Source organism: Ammospiza nelsoni, chromosome Z, assembly GCF_027579445.1.
Source record: "Ammospiza nelsoni isolate bAmmNel1 chromosome Z, bAmmNel1.pri, whole genome shotgun sequence".
In the NCBI taxonomy this organism is placed as follows: Eukaryota; Metazoa; Chordata; class Aves; order Passeriformes; family Passerellidae; genus Ammospiza; species Ammospiza nelsoni.
The window spans coordinates 60,759,805-60,777,211 of NC_080669.1; the positions used below are offsets into that span (position 1 = coordinate 60,759,805).

The 17,407-nt window shown below is 39.3% G+C and overlaps 1 protein-coding gene across 1 annotated transcript in view; it reads right to left on the minus strand.

Annotated features, from left to right (window-relative positions):
• Positions 1 to 17,407, minus strand: part of CAMK4 (calcium/calmodulin dependent protein kinase IV) — a 137,788-nt gene that overhangs the window by 74,949 nt on the left and 45,432 nt on the right. Inside the window, exon 2 of the mRNA XM_059492215.1 lies at positions 5,631 to 5,709. Coding sequence (XP_059348198.1) covers positions 5,631 to 5,709 — 79 coding nt within the window. The remainder of the gene's footprint in view (positions 1 to 5,630; positions 5,710 to 17,407) is intronic.

Genomic DNA, 17,407 nt, shown 5'->3' on the forward strand with positions numbered 1-17,407 from the left:
ACAGTTCCTAGCCCAGCCAAGAGTGCTCCTGTCCAAGGCATGGGCTGCCAGATTTTCCAGGAGAGTGCTGTGGGAGACAGCGCCAAAGGCTTTGCTTGAAGTCCAGGTAGACACATCCACATTCACACCCCCTTTCCTGCAGGCCACCTGCTCATGAAAGGAGATCAGGTTGGCCAGGCAGGATGTGCCATTCCCAAACCCCTGCTGGCTGTGCATGATCCCCTGCACTGTATTTACTGTGTGATTGCATCCAAAATGATCTTCTCCATCATCTTCCCTGGCACCACGGTCTGGCTCACAGGCCTGTGCTTCCCTGCATCTATTTTCCTGCCCTACTTGTGGATGGACATCACATTCGCCAACCTCCAAATTATCTGGGACCTTCCCAGTTAGATAGGATTGATGATCAGTGAGGCAGAGCAGCTTGGCAAACTCCTTCTCTAGCTCCCTCAGCACCCTTGGATGAATCCAACCTGGTCCCATGGACTTGTGAGTGTCTCAGTGGCTCAGCAAGGTCACTGCCTCCCTCCTGCTGGACTGCACAGGGTCTGTTCTGCTCTCTGTCCCTGTCTGCCAGCTGGGGCTGGTTCCCTGAGGATAATCAGGCCTTACTGTTGAGGTCAGAGGCAAAGAAGGCATCTGAGCCTTTTCCTCATTCTTGGTTCCAGTGTTTGTCTGTGCATCCAATCAAGGATGGAGATTTTCATTGGCCCCATTTTTGTTTTGATGTATTTATAAAAACACTTTCTATTATCTTTCACAGCAGTGGCCAGATTGAGTTCCATTTGAGCTTTCACCTTTCCAATTTTTTCTTTACATCACCAGTGACATCACTGTACTCTTCCTGAGTTGCCTGTCCCTTCTTCCCAATGTGTATATATATATACATTGTGTATATATATTTATTTATTTATATATTTATATGTATACATGTGTGTGTGTCTACATGTACATGTGCAAACACTAATGCAATTGAGACTTTTTAGATGTGGCTTATAGACCATTATGATCTCCTTCAGAGATCATAATGGTCTATACTGAACCTTAACTCCAGATATCCAACCCCAATTATCCACAAGGGAAGCCTATTACCTTTGCATTTGCTCACTCTCCTTTATGATCCACAGACCCAAAATATCTGCTGTATTCAAATCGTGTAACTCATTTGTACAGTTGTATTAATCCGAGCCCAACACTTTCCAGAGTATGTATTGCTTGAAAACTGTTGCTCTGTTTCAGATCTGAGAAAAAAATTGATGGGCCTGAACATTTGTCTGAATTTGAATATCAACCAGTCTGCACAAAGAATGCTGCTTCATATATATTGGTTTTGATAAAAGTGCTACAGAAGTATTATTTAAGCATCACAAACTGTGTGAGGGAGGAGGTCCACACATAAAAAAAAAGGAAATCAAAATGAAAATTTTCCAAAACAGTCTCTATACTTGTATGTCTCATTGACTGAGACAGACAGGGTCTAATATTTCATAATACTTATTTGTGCTTAGGGGATAGTACATATCAATTAGAACTGAGAAATATTAACCAGGCTTCATTCAAAGCATTGCTGAGAAGCAAATAAAATAAATATTATCTTATTTTTATGGATGAAAAAGTTGAAACCAAAAGAAATACTGGGAACAAGCCAGGACCAAGGCTACAGACAACCCAGCTCAAGAATCCTATTGTCCTTTCAGCAGAGCATGTTGCTTTATTGCAGTGGCAACTCCAAAATTACTTCAGTTGCAGTAGTTAGCACTTGATAGACCTACAATGTAGGCAGGCACTTGGTATCTTAGTTTAGAAACCATGCAGCAGAGTCCATCTGTTCTCATCACTATTTTTAAAGCAACTTGTCCAGACTCAGGTAGGAAATTTAAGGCGGAGGTGGATCTAATTTCTTGGAAGGCATTCACCTACCCAGATTCTTACCCCAGACTGCTTAGCTTCCTCAAAACACACCAAAATGGGGAAAAACAGATAAGAGACTTCATATAAAAAATATCACATATATATATTGCTTCCTTAGAGAACTTCATTCTTCCAATATGATCCATATGCTGTATGTTGTTTGCAGCAATGACCACTCCAGAATGACTGGTTGTAAATATCACATAATTTTTAAATCTTAGTTTAAGAGTAGTAAGAATAACTTTTGTAAAGTGTATCCTAAAGATACTTCACTTTTCTGTGGCACTGAGTCATCAAGGAGTGGTAAAATGCATAGTAAAAAGCAAAATAATCTCATATTTGCAATTGCAAGTGTGAAAGTTCATCATGGTACTCTGCTCTTTTGATGACTTTTTCTGAAGTGCAATATGATCTGCTTTTGCTTCTTTCTTGCTTCATGAAATAGATTTCCCCCAAAAGAAAAGACATGGTTCATATCTTTACATTTACCACCTGTGGAATTTAAAAGACCTGCTAAACATAGCAAATGAGCAGGCAATACATTTCAGTAGTGCCCAGGAATTAAGCACAAAGGTTAGATGATGAAATCATAGGTAATATTTTTGCCTGGACCCATAGATGCTGGGTTTTAAACTTTTTTTTGGTAGCTCTTAAGAACCATTACAAATTTTATTTCTTATATGTTATTGGAGAGTGTCTCTCCTGCTAATTCAAAAATCAACTTTTCTTTGGACCTCTTCAATCCTTCTGACAGTTGTCTTTTAGCAGCTCTAGAAGCTAAAGTTCTAACTTGCCTCTTAGTTTCCCAACTAATTTTTATTTTTAAAGATTTTAAACTACTCCTAACTTGGGCTTGACAAAACTAAAATCAACAGAAAATGGAAGCATTCTGCTCCAATAATTTTGAAGCAGTAAAAACCCATTTTTCTTCCTCCCTTTGAAATTGTAGAAAATTTGTATAAATAGTTAAGAAGTATTAAACCTCTCAACAGAAATATAATATTATGAACGCTTTCTTTTATTTTAGTCACACCAATAGGTTTGTATAAATGTTTTATTCTGTTACTCTTTGATGGTTTAGCCCCTACAAAAAACGCCTAAACCACAGATGAAATCACCCACATCCCCCAGACCCCTCAAAAATTAGCAAATAGTCTACTACTGTTTTATTGAACAAGGTGGTAAAAAATGTATTAATTGCAGAACATCCTAGGAACTCAAAACCCTGTACAAGAATGTATTCTCAGAACTGGATGATAGGTCTTACCCAAAATTTTATTTGCTCTTAAATAAGAATGTATTATTCATGCAAAATGAAAAATTACTCATTCTGTTTAAATGAAAAGAACACTGACAGCTATTTCATGTTTCTTGCAGTCTGTTCCTAGAGGACTACTTCAATCCTAAAGGATCCTATGTTCTTACCAAAGCTGTTCCCATGGGACAGAAAAGTAATAATTTCTAATACTTTACTTCAAATTACAGCACTTCAGTGATCATCACTCAAAAATCTGGAGCTGCCCATCAGCCAGCAGCCTCCTAATCACACATCACTTGTCATCACTTCCAGAGCAATCTGGACCACCCTATCCCTGTCCCTTACCCTGTTTTTACAGACCTCTTCCTTAGAGAGTCAGTCTTGTTTGAAGCAGCAGACTGGTTCCATTCAGATAGTCTGTTTGAATGGAAAAACCAAGAGTATTTGCTCTTTTGTCATCTTCCTTTGTCTTCTAATTTCAACCCATGTGCTCTTCAGAGCTCCCTTATGTACATTTACAAATGGAATTGAAGAGATGGGACTCTACCAAAAAAACAATCACAGGCTCCTCTTCTTTTCCTCCCATCCCTTTTCCTCTACTATTGAACTGCCATCCTTTTTTCTAATTGTTTTCAAAAAGGGAACAGGAAACAAGCTGATCAACATTTTAATACACGACTTGGCTCACACATGATTATTTTCTGTACTGAGACACTCTGAGCAAAGATCAGACCTCCTGCTGTAAGAACATTCTAACACGGGTGGTTCAGTCCCTGTGATAATAATTACATCTCCAAATTGGTCAGACACAAGCAGTGGCACATCCTTAAAGTACTGTCTCCCATGTTCTCATTTACGCAGAAAAGCTCATTTGTCTAAGAGGATTACTTGTTTTCATAGCAAAACATCCCAAAATGCATCAATTACACTGGGAACAACTCAGCTCTGTGAACTACTTAACCATACTGCTAACACAACCAAGGCTGCATTAAGTGAAACATATATTATTGCTGATGTAAAAACAACTTTCATAACTATAGTCTTTTCCTTAGGTGCCATTAAAAAAAAAATCAAATCTGTGCTACAGCAAGTCTACCAAAGCCTAAACTGACTAGTTTCAGATGCAGAAAAATAGATCTAGCATAAATACATAAATATGACAATTGTAAACATGAATTAATTTCCATGAAAGCAAAAAAAATCAAAAGGCAGAGAAATATTTTAAAGAAATGTAGTTCTTCCTATTGCATTTCAGAATGAGAAGTTTGGACAGTATACTCCTAAAACATTATGAGAATCTCTGGCATAATGAACAGATGGAAGCTCAAAAATTCTCTGCCCTTTCATAGGGCACAAGCTGCAGCAATGCACATGTTCTGCTTCTTCCAGTGTACCAGATGCAAATTCAAAAGCAGCACACACAACTGATTCTTTGTGCCAGTTTAAACCTTGGCTCGTGTTCAAAGACGACAAATTAATGCCAACATTTTACTCATGTGAAACCCACTCATTACATCTTGCACTGAGACCACCAGTGGAGCCACCATTTGGACATGGCTACGCCAACCCACCCATCCTTATGTTTCCACATGTGAATGTTCCTGAACATCATGGAATAATGAATGTTCTAAGGCTGGGGTAAACTGAATCAAAACCATTCATGAAAAGATACCATGTACATGCCTCACAGCTTGCCTGCTTTCTCTCAGACTTCTCTTTCCATCCTAGGAATATGAACTGCTCTACCCCATGCCCCACAGTGTCTTTCTGCATAAAGTCTCTCAGTCCATAGCTTGTCTTTCTTCTCTTAGTCTCTCTTCTTGCTTTCCACCATCTATTTTTCAGAACACACAAAAAGAGCTGTAGTATAAGTGTGACATATATGGAATTCTAAAAATAAATTGTAACCTCAACTGGTTCTCTAGCAATTTCATAGTGGTAAAAAAACCCACTACAATGTTTTTAATTTTACTGAGGTTTGAGTTGGTGTTTTAAATCAGTTTCTGAAAAAAGATTAATTGTGTCATGGCATTTTTTGAGCAAAACAATGTATTACATCAAAGACAAAACACTGAATATTTAAATTTTTCAAGGTGTCCTTTTTTGTTTTTTTCATGAAAGAAAAAGACATTTTTTTTCTCAACATTTTTTGCCAAGTCCAAATGTATATGGACAACACCAGCTGAAGGTACAAGCCAGATTTGTGGGGATAGGCATTCCCTCTACTGTACTGTTACTTCTAACAGCTGTTTTGGTGATGAGGAGCCAAAGCTCACTCATGGAAAATACGAGTTCAGCAGTTTATAATCCTAAATCTAGGACATTTTCCCCACATGAATAAACTGCACCAAAAAAAAACAACAAAAAAAGGCCAAAAAAAAGAAAGAAAAAGAAAAAAAATGCCCAGAGAAAATCCCAATCATATTCCAAAGCAAAGCAAAACAAAACAAAAATGACTTACTGTCTTCTTCAACATTTTGACGGCGTAAGGTTTCTGGGTCCCTTTCTGCCTGCATCTGTAGACAATGGATGTAGCCCCACTAAATTTAAAATAATAAAAAAAAAAAAAGGAAGAATAGTTGGGTTGTACATACAACTCTTCGAATCTGTCAATAAACAGAGTTGCCTACATTTTCTATTCCTCCCAGTTTGGGCAAAACTATCTCATTCTTCCCCACAGATGCAATAAACCCTCCCGCCCAAAATCCAAGAAGTGTCAAACCCCCTCTGTATTCAACCAGAGCACTTCAGCAGTCACTGAGCCAACAGAAGTTGCAAGAGTTTATCATCCTTCTTGGCCACACCTTTTCTGTCTAATGGCTATCCCTGGATGTTTCCTTGGATAACCAAGTCACCACATCTTGTCTTTGTTAAGGCAACACACATGCAACAATAACTTATACTGGGGGGCCTGCTCACTAATTGCTGATGACAGCAATGGTGAAACAGAAAATTTTTGCGCTGCTTCTTGCCCACTGGACCAAAAGACCAAATCTGGCACCAAATGGAGGAGGCAGCATTTTAGGTTCATTCAGTGGAAACTGGTGGGACTTGTTCACAGCAAAAGTGGACTGAGCTTACATCTTCCCTTTGCCTTCAAGGTGTAACTATTTGAATGTGAGAAGTCTGAGCACTCATAAAATTATGGCTCTGCTGGATGGAAGGCACTTCTCTGAGTGCATAGTTGGGGCAGATGGTCTCCAGAGGGAGGGTCAACTTGCTGTGCTTTACTTGTTGCTGTCAAGGAAGGGCTCTGTACTCTGTGAATTACTTAAAGAAAGGTTGTAACCTCTGGTAAGCTCATATTGGTTACAAACCATCCAGATACCTTTGTATTCTTCCCAAAATAGATGCACTGAAGCACCATCACATGCATACCAGATGCCAAATTGCACTGCAGATCCCTCTGAACCAGGAGAAAGCCATCTCAGTGAGTTGACAGGAGACAACCATGACAGGAAGAGCTTTTTTTTAAACAGCAGAATGGCATAGCCACGCTTGACCACAGGAATAAAGCTGCGGCACAAGGTTCATTATTATAGGTGCTGTACAAAACTGCCATGGGTGCCCTGATCTTCTCCCTCCTCAGCATGGGCCAGACAGGTGCCATACAAGGCTCTGAGTAGTAGGCACATCCCTATTTTCATAATTTCACGAGTGAGCACAAGAACTGGCAATTGATTGAGAAGATTCATTTCAGAAAGACCTCTTCATAAGGAAAGGTCACCTGTGGCAAGGGTTGTGCAGCTCAGTCATCTGAGGGCTTCTCTGCACCACATATAAATTAATCTTCACTTCATCTCAAATGCTAAAATGATTTGTCTCTCTTCAAAGTATATTGATAAACGTGTGGGAGTACTGAGAGCTTCAGTAACTCCCAGAATCATTACGTGAATTTAATTAGATCTCCTCTCCTTAGCCAAGTCTCCAAAGACACTATTTAGCAAGAAGAAAAAAATATATCACATTAAAAAAAACCTCACATCTTTTAAATATAACAAAACTGTTAAAAGATAGAATTCTAAGAATGTGCTGTGATAAGGTTTATATCTCCAGTACTTCACTGCAAGATTGCAATGGGGAAGTCAGTGCATAAACTGCAAATCATTGATGCACCCTGCTTCACATACACAAGTGCAGTGCAAACATTAAACTCATTAGTTTACATATGTCCTTACAAAGTAGGCAGCAAACTTTCTAGAAATTATTGTATTTGGGTGAGAGTAGAATTAGAGAAGCTATTTAGCAGCAGCTATTAATCCAAATAAATAGATGATAATTCCTGTACAAATCTCTTGATGCTCACTGCTGCTGTGGCAATGGAAGGCAGACCCTGTCTCTCAGTAAAGCTACTGTCAGTGTTTGCATCACCAGTTTGCAAAGTCTTCCATGTAAATAAGAGCCTAGCCACTAGAACACCCCAGATTATTTAATTGTCTTAGTGATGAGATGGACATCTCCACCACTGGAAGGGAAGATAACATCACTCCACCTTTTACAGTTCATTTGACTGTACCCAAACCTGGAAGACAGGAAGCATAATGCTTGAAAGAGATGTAAGACAGTCCAGAGAGATAATCCAGTCGAGCAGTTTGACATTAGGCTCATTAGCCAATATTCAAAACACAAACAAAGGTGCTACTTTGGAATTTACTCTCTATTGTACAGATTTCTGCACATCCCTGCAGTCCTAATTTGGTGTAAAATTGATGACAAGGCATGGCAAGACTTGGGAACACTTTGAAAGATTTTGCTTCTGATTTACATGGCTTTGCCCAGCTCTCACCAGCAGGAGAGAAAACACCTAACATTAGCTAACAACCAGCTCTGCTCCTCTTCCAGGCAGAAACCAGTACAGGAAATCAGGAACAGGATGGCAACCTGCTCACACCATGTCTGAGGCTAAACAGCAGAGAGCCATTACTAGTATGGACCTGATTCCTTGCTTCTTTGTTGGTAACAGGGTATCTTCACTCCTTCACAGTTTAAAAAAAAAAAACAAGGTAGTGAGGAGTGGGGAGGAGTGGTGCAAGCAGAAATCAGCCTATGGAACTAAATGTAAATGCACAAACAGAACTGCCTCATGTAAATCTAGGTGGTTTGCTTTGCTTCTTTCTTTGGCTTCCTGCTGGAGCTTTCTGCTGAATCAGCACATCCAGCTTTCCCAAGTGACTGTGTGACTTGGAAGGTCACCAATTGGAGCAATTCAAGCTTTCATCATCAAAGAGCAGTGGGAAGATACAGCTGCAAGATTCTCATGTGAAGCTGAAACATAGAGAGCTGCTAATTGTAACCTCTTGCCCCTACCCTAAGTTTTTTGCAACATCAAACCTTGACTGCCATCACCCCGCTTCTGAGAACCTCCTCTTGAATTTGCATCAACTGAAAACTTCATTGATACGTTTTGTCAGACTGCACAAATATACCGAAACCAGGAATCCTTGTGGCAACATGCCACTTCCCTTGGAAATGGAATTCATGGCCAGACGGGCAGACCTGCACCCTCCCAATGTCCCACTCTCTGCAAGGAGTGTTTGACTTGCCTGAATGATAAATGTAAATACTGCTATAGAAAGAGATCACCCATACCTCAATGGTTAAGGCACTTATTTGATAAGAAGCAGACAACAGCACTAGAGACTATTTAATCCAACCCCGTTAACAGTTTAAATGGGAGTAACTGAGAGGGCCCTGAGCTCAAACAACTGATAATCACTTGCAGAAGTGAATTGCAGAGTATGACTGACAAGTGACCCATTACCAGTTCAGGCTAGAAACCAGAAATCATGTCTCCCATATTCCACAAGATTACTCAATGTACTGTGTTTGCCTATTCAGAATTGATTCAGTCAGCTTTTGCCTCTTTGCATTTAGTGAATATAGACAAATATGTATGTCTTTGCATACACATTTATATGCAATACTTATTATATATATTTGTGTTTGTAAGTGTGCATTTATTTACTTCTAACCAAAATTAGGCTTAAAGGAGCATCCAGCAGTGGGTTTTTTACACCTTTGCCTGGAAACAGTCTACCTGAATTCAAAACATAATTTATTTGAAATTGGCTGGAGTAAGAAAAATAGGGGGAAAAAAAAGGGAAAAAAAAGGAAAAAAAAAAAAAAAGAAAGGAAAAAAAGGCATATTCTTGTATTCTTGGAATGTGCAGTTGGCAAAGTTAGACAACAGTAATTAGAGCTGTTGAAAATATTGCCATTCTCCTTCACTCTCATATGTATTTCAGTCTGGAAATCTGCTTAATGATTCTGTTCAAGATTTACTTTTAAAAGCCCAGGTATAACTGTGATCATGCTAAAGAAGAAAAGCAACAACAAGAGATCATTTTATTGTGAAGATGCCAAATGCTTTACTACAAAAACGTGTTTATATATATGTATTGAACTCAGAAAAAACCTAAAAATCATTTATACATCTTTACTGTTTGGTCATAATGCACAACAAAAACACTCACTTTTGTGATGCCACCTACAATGCCGACAATGACAACACATAAGAAAGCTCATAGAAAGCTCATTATGTCCTGTGCATGGAATGTATCACAGCTGAGGCACACACAGCCCAGTATGAGCACAGAAATAGTTTTCCTGAAGTACAATACTTCAGTGGCATGATAAATTCACTCACCAATTAGTCAACCAATGTAATTGTGTGCCACTAAATACATCAAAATAGACTCAAATTCAGTAACTGACCTCTGCATGTGTGTTGTCCAAGACATGATTTTGAAAAGTACTTTCAAAATATTTAAAATGTGCAAAACCTTCTGCCTCCTCCCCACACACCTCTCAATATACAATTGGTTGAGCATTCTGGATTATTTTTATTACTATTCTCAGGTGTTACTGAGCTTTCAATGATTTCAGAAGGACACTGTTTTAAAGGTTGGGCAGCAGCACCACAGTGCCCTGCCTGTGCTAAGGACTCCAGACAGCAAGACTGAGAGAAAAGGCATGGCCACACCTCAAATAGATGCAGTCAAAAATAGTGGTGTCAGCACAGATGGAAGGAAGGCAGGGATGCCCAGAAGGGGTGTTAAAGAGGTGGAAGTGATCAGCAGAATTTGCACATAAAGGAGAAAATGGAATTTGCAGGATCCTGCAGTGGAGCCTGGCAGAGAGAGAAAATACAAAACAAGAAAAGACAGAATTTGACCCAGTTTGGATAAAGCATTTCTTCCCTGAAACCCACAAAAAGCTTCTGCCTCTGAAACAGGAAAGGCAACCAAAATGAAATGCAGCCATATGTTTACTTGGCCACAGGTAGGTAGTAAAAGTAAATTCCTCGAGCTGCAGCTTTTAAAATAAAATAACACTCATCGGCAGTAATTTCACTGGAAGAAGGAAATTAAATCTTTTCAAAAGTAGGTCAGCATTTCCACACCATGCCCACTCATCCTGGTTTTTATATTGCCTTTGAATCAACTCATTACAAATACAGTCCTGAATGTAATCTCCTGTAAATTTCATTTGGATTAAATTCCTTAAGTTCTGGATTGATTTTTTTAAAATAAATTAGTTTGTGCTTCATGTAGTCAAGCAATAATTACACAATCAAGTTTGTCCAATAAAAACACTTGAAAGAATGATCGGTCCCAAGAAAACTGTACCTGGTACAAAGCCATGGAAATCTGTGCTGCCAAAACTGCAGCAGGAGATCAAAGTCCATTATAGGTTTCCACAAAGAATACTGATTTCTTTGTACAGTTTACAGAAGTATAAAGTTAAAGATCATTAATTTATGTTTTCTTAGATATACACTAAAAGAGCAAAATGGATTTATAGAAATGAAATTACTATTCCTGGACTTCCAAATTAAACATCCTGTTGAAGTTAAAAGACTGGACAGAAAAAACAAAACTAAACAAAACAAAAATGCTCAAAACCAAACAAAAATAAAAAGAAAAGAGAAAATCTATTAACAGTGAGAGGAACTAAAATTAGTTTAAGAGTGCATATTCCATGGTATTACTAATATTGCCTTCACTTTAAAAAATACATTCATGTAAATTTGGAAATTCTCACAACTTGTATTTCATGGAGAAGTATCAAACAAACTCTTTTTACAGTAATCTAACAAACAATTCTTAAATTATTCAAATCTAATCTCAAACCTTCTTCTAAATATCAATATCTACATATACAGGGCTTACAGGCAATTGCAAACCACTGCAGGCGTGCCTTTTCTCTCATTATTTCATGACTTGTAAACAGAATAGAAAATTTCACAAAACATATATCATTTAGGAGCAGCAAAAAGCCTTGGATTCCCACATACTTTGAGGAATAAAACAAATCTTTAATGAAGGCAAGGTTAGTGGGAGAAAAGTACATGGTTCTGAAAAGGAAATCTAACTCCAGAAATTGTGTTCCAGAGTTCTGGCTGGTTTGATTTTTAGAATGCTGAGTAGATTTTCTAATATTTGAGGTGAAAAGACTTTTCAGCAATTGTTTAGACTGGCCTCCAAAGGCAATGCAATAGTCCAAAAAGATATTTTTTATATTCAGCCTTCACTGCACTCAGCAGATAAAAGGAACCTTAGATAAGCACAACAAAGGACCTACACCATTAAAAAAAAAACAAACTGTAATCAAACTAGTGCTTGCCAATATTCTTGAACCGGTAAATGCCAGAGATAACAGTTTGTAGGACTATAATTCTTTAGACATGGGGTAGGTTGGCTGCTGAAACACACTAATTAAAATGCAGCAGTTCAAGCCGCCCCTGCTGCGGTGGCTGGACCAGCAGCTGATAATTCCTGCTGGGACTGCAACAGCACATTTCTAACTTACTTCCAAAGAAGCTCCTCCCTCAAGTACTGCAGGAAGTTTATAGAGGACCTCTATAAAGTTTTAAAAGGACCTCTATCCACAGAGACGCTAAAAACATTGTTACACCTGGATGTAGTGTCTTTTTAAACTGCAGGAATTCAGTTAGGTATCATGTTAGCTTCATAAATATTAACATTAGATAATTTCCCCCACATCAAATGCTAAAATTTTAAAATTTCAGTTTAGCTGGTAGGTAAATATTGAGAACAAGAAAGAGACCCCCAGCACTGGATCTGACTTCACTGCCTTTCACTGAGTGGAAATAGCTGACCCAAACTTACAAGCAAGCATCATTATCTCAAGCATTAATTTGAAAAGCACAGAAGCAAAACTCAAACTACACTGAATTCCAGGGGTTACTGCTGTACTCTGTGTACATTGTTCCCTTAAGGTAACCCACCTTTCTGAAATCTGGGTTCCTAAACAAAACTTCAGGTATGATTGCTGAAATGCAGATACAAGGTGAAGATTAGAGCACTTTCTACACCACTGTGTAAGAAAAAACGTATAGAAAATACATTCACCATTTCTTCTTTTTCCTTTACCCCTTCTAGTATGTTGGGTCAGACTACACATTGGAATAGCTGTATTTCTTAAACCACATGGGAGTTCTCTGTAGGAAACCCAAAGTTTTTCCTACCAAGTCTGAAAAAGGTCACTTAAACTTGGCTGAAAGTGAACTTATAATAGTGGGGAGTTCACCTTTCAACATGAAGCCCAAGAGACCCAGAAACTGATCTTGAATATTTTATATGGAAATTAGTTTTCCTTGAGAATGCTGGGGTTTTTTTTCAGGGACTGAAGAGTTCTTAGCTACTCATGTCTAAGCAGTTCAGTGAAATGAGGAGAGCAAAGAAAAGAAGGTGGAAGAGTGGACCAAGGGAAGCAATGCATGCTTTTGTCCTCAGTACTGAACTTTGGACACAGTGAGGCAAATCTTCCAACACATGTGCTAACACTACGTGTGCAAGATGCAGCCCCAGATCCTTGGGCTGGCAGTCTCAAGGGTTTTCTCACAGTCACAGACAGATGCTGTGCACAGATATGATGTGACTAACCTCCCTAAGTCCCACATAAAGCAACTGAAATTATCCAGTGAACTCACCCCTCCTGGTAATACATGTGCCTTGTTTAAAACACCATTTCAACCCCTATCTCATAAGCAGCACTTTTCTCCCCTCCTCTTAGAAGATCCTAATGAAGAATAAACATTATTTATTTAAACTTTATGAAGAATGCATGTGAGGAGAAAAGAGTGCTGAGCAGTAAAAACTCTGTAAAACCTTCTGCGTTACAAGCCTTCCTTCCTGGGCCACTGCAGAATTACCTGCCTGGTTTATTTTCCTGGTGACATATTCCTTCACCAGGAAGTATTTTGAACAGTCTGTAGTATGAGCAGGTGTCAACACCGTTGATTACTGCTCTTCATGACAATCTCCAGATGCAGGAGGCAGACTGGACTTCACACTAAATGACATGTGGCAGCATGAACATCCTTGCATGTTGACTCTGGCTCCCCTGGTCAAGGGAAGGGAAGCAGTGAGGAGGTTATGGACTTCTAACAGCTTGCTCTGCACATAGGAAAGTCATCAACTGAAATCAGACAGGGAAAAATTAATGGTTGTTCATGTCTACACATTTAAATCTAGCTTTGAACAAACTTTACAACCAGAAAGTTTAGGTCTAGGCATTTTATGGATTCTGAAAGCTCATGTGCCCATGTGTCTCCTAAATAGCCCTCTTTTTGGTAAGTTACAAAGTTTTCTCCTTGGAGGTTTGTGTTGTGCTGAATCATCAATTCCTATGCAATGTCTTCTCTGAAATAAATTGCTTTTGCCAAGAAGTTTATGTTCAATGGCAGCCCAGAATCCCTTAGCACAAGACAACAAAGAAAATTTTAATATATCACAGATTCAAAAGTTCTTGGGCTCTTTTTAGCTACTACATATGTTTTCTTCTTTAAACCTCGTGGGACAGATATTTCGAATCATAAGCTATAAGACTGAAAGCCAGGCAATGCAAAATAATTTGGAGGAATGCATAACATTTGACAATGCTCCCTAAATTAACAAGTTCTATAACATTCTGCGTGTATTCTGATCATATTTAAATATATTCTCAAAAGAGAAATTGAAATAGCTAATTTTCCATAATAGAGAGGTCTTTTAATCTGCTGCTTCTAGTATTTTTGTCACAGTCAGAAAACCCAACTTGCCATTATCATAAAAATTACCTGTAGACTTAACACTTAGTTGTAATTTTACTGCATTAACAAAGCTACAGAAGAAAGATGAAGCTGCAGCAGAGAGACACTGTTATTACTTATAAAACAGAAAAAAATTCTTGAAGAAGTGAAGAAGGCATATACTCTGGTGCAGGTTTTGCCAGTGAGAGTTATTTACATCAGAGTGAAAGGGTTTGCAATCCTGCCAGGCCTGGCAGCCAAATGTCAGCTTACTGCAGGCACAGGGCAGGTTTCAAGTCACATCCTGTCTTCCACCAGCTCTTCCAGCTTCAGTTCTGGTGGGTGGGAAACACCTAAGCAGGTCTAGATCTTCCTTAAATGCTGGATTTATTCTACATGCACAGAGGAAAAATGCTGCATCAGTCCTCAGCTAATCCGCAGAGGCCATGGAGCCCTCCCTACCAACCACCCTGGTGCCAGGCACAAAATGGACAGAAGCTGGGATCACCACACCTTCCTTGTCAGGGACACATGCACACCATGCAGGACTGCAGTGGGATGTGCTTGGCTGCCAGGTACCCTCCAGCCAAGTCTCTCCATCACTTCCAATTCATCAACAGGATTGGGGAGAAGCTGGTGGGGAGCTTTACAGAAAACATTTTGGGTGTAGATGAGGACAGAGAGATCCCTTACCAGTTTGTAACATGGGCATAACTGACTTGGCTTGGAGAAATTAATTTTAATTATTGACAATTATAAATAGAGTGGAAATTGGAAAGAAAAATCTTACATTAAGACACATTTTAACCATATTATCTTCAGGCTTGGAAGGGAATGTTGTGCTTTTGTAGTGTAATTATTTATGTGGCTTTTACTTTACACTGGTGTGTACAGCCAAGTCTAAGAACATTAATGCTGCACAAAGCACTGTGTGACAGGAAGGATCTCTCCCTCTCCACTGCACAGGCAGAACCCACAGAAACATGGATCAAGCAGCCACTGTGAGGGTGGGGTTAGGCCATGAGCTCTGAAGACAGAAAGTCAGATGGGATATCCCAAATGTGTCTCAGGGAAAGAAAAATACCAACAACAAAACCACCACCACCAAAAAACCCCAATCAACCAAAGCCAGTGGGAGCCTGGGTATTCAGTTCCAGACGTTCTGTGTTTCTGCTGGTCAGCAACAGTTCTGCTCATTTGTCTTTCTTGCTCTGTTGCTGCTCTTTCTGGTTTTGGTGCTTTATAACTGGACCACCAGAGACCATAGAATTTGAAAATGGAATGTTTGGTGCTGCTTGTGTGAGATGGAAGGCAGCAGGCACAACAAAGGCCATGGCTAGTAAGATGGGAGGCCCTGGGAAGGATTTTGTGAAGCAGAGAAATGTTACAAGACAAGAAGAACAGAATTTACAGAATCAAAAGCCTCTCATGGTAAAGCTGTGGCCTGTGTCCGTTTTCACTCTCTGAGTTTTGTTTGTCCTTAGTTGCAGCCGTGCACTGTGAGCAGCTGGCCCGGCTGAGCTCATCTGGCCTTAGAGCTGCTGGGGGAGAAGCAGCAGAGGGGACCAGCAGTGACTCCCAACCACTTGTGTCATCGAAGCTGGGAGTTCCCTTGGCCAATGGCAGTGCTGGCCTTCAGCACAAACACCTCTGGCACCATCTTCAGCAGCTTCAATTCAAAGTTAAGGGGCAGCCTCTTGCAAAGCCTCCCTCCAGCTCCATCCTCAGAAGCCTTCATGCCAGCAGGGACTCTCATTTCTGGAGCTGTGAAGGTTAACAGGTCTGAGCTTACAGGCTGCAGGTTTGACTGGCTTGCCCACATTCCCTCCTGAAAAGCATTTATGTAATTGGCAATTTTGCATGGTCACATCTTCTCCAGATCTTCCTGCAATATAAAGATGGAAGTTTTGACTTCCAGAGCTAAATGAAGCTTCCAGTTCTTTCTGCATCAAACACAAGACCAACTTCCAAACCTGAAGCTCTTTCTTTCTTGCATCAACTGTCACCTGGAGCAATGATCTATATTAAAAAAAAACATTTTTTGGTAGGAATGTCTTTCTGTGTTTCAGTTCAACAGACTCCATCTAGTCCATACCCCCCTGCCCACAGTCACTCTGAAGGATTGCAGGTGAAAACTATGATATTCCTCCCAGAAGTTTCCTTCTTCGGCACTCTGTGATGAACATCACCAACTCACCAGTGACATCAGGACTCTGACTCAAATATTCTCACACCTGCTCTAATTGAGCCTTTAACATTTTAAAGATCCCAGCTTTTTCCACACAATGTTTTCTTTGCTAGTATTCCCTACTAATTAAAGTACTTAAGTTTTTCTTCCTTTTTTCTCTTCCCCACGACAGTTTTAAAATATATTGTTTAGTAAATTTAATCAATAATGCTCCTTCATCTTCCTCCCTTCTCAGTGCTACTGCTGTATATTCTGTTCCATGTTGCCTTTTCCACTTTTCCTGAAATTCCAATTTTCACCATTCTATACTTTGACAGCTCCTAGTGCAGCTAAACCCACAAGAACTTCAACAGGGTGCTAAGAAGCTCTTCTCAATAACCATGATCACAGACCATCTTGGTAATTAATCACACACATCTGTAGGCAAGTATACACTGAATTGTTCTCATGACAGTGTCACCACTACTCAATCCTTGAAATTAGGGAAGTCTTTTTACAAAGTATGAAATTGTTGTTTTCAAGGAGAAGATTCCAGAACTTCTCATCTATGAACATCTTTCATCTTTTCTTTAAGTTCTCTACACCAGTCACTGATCAAGCCAGTATTTAATTGGTGATGCTAGAGAAAGGCTGCAGTTTCCATTTTCAAAAGACTGAGGCTTTTTAGCTGTCAGATCTGATCTGTAACCCAGGATAATTAATCTCATCTAATCTGTGTCAGTCTGTACTCCTCTACACAATGAACTCAGCACAGTAGTGTATTAGATGTTTGGAAATAAATTACTTTCATGTTCTCCCCACCATACTGAAACTTCAAGCACAGCGTACTCCAATGACATACCTGAAGGAGTACATCCATACTCCATTTTCAAACTCCACTGGAATGTAAAACAGAATTGCATTTAGGCAGTATTTAAGACATAGTCTGTACAGGATTCACATGTTCACATTTTAAAAAGATGTTTTTAAAAAGGCTCTGTGTGTATCTTCAGAGAGTGACTTAAAACAAAACAAG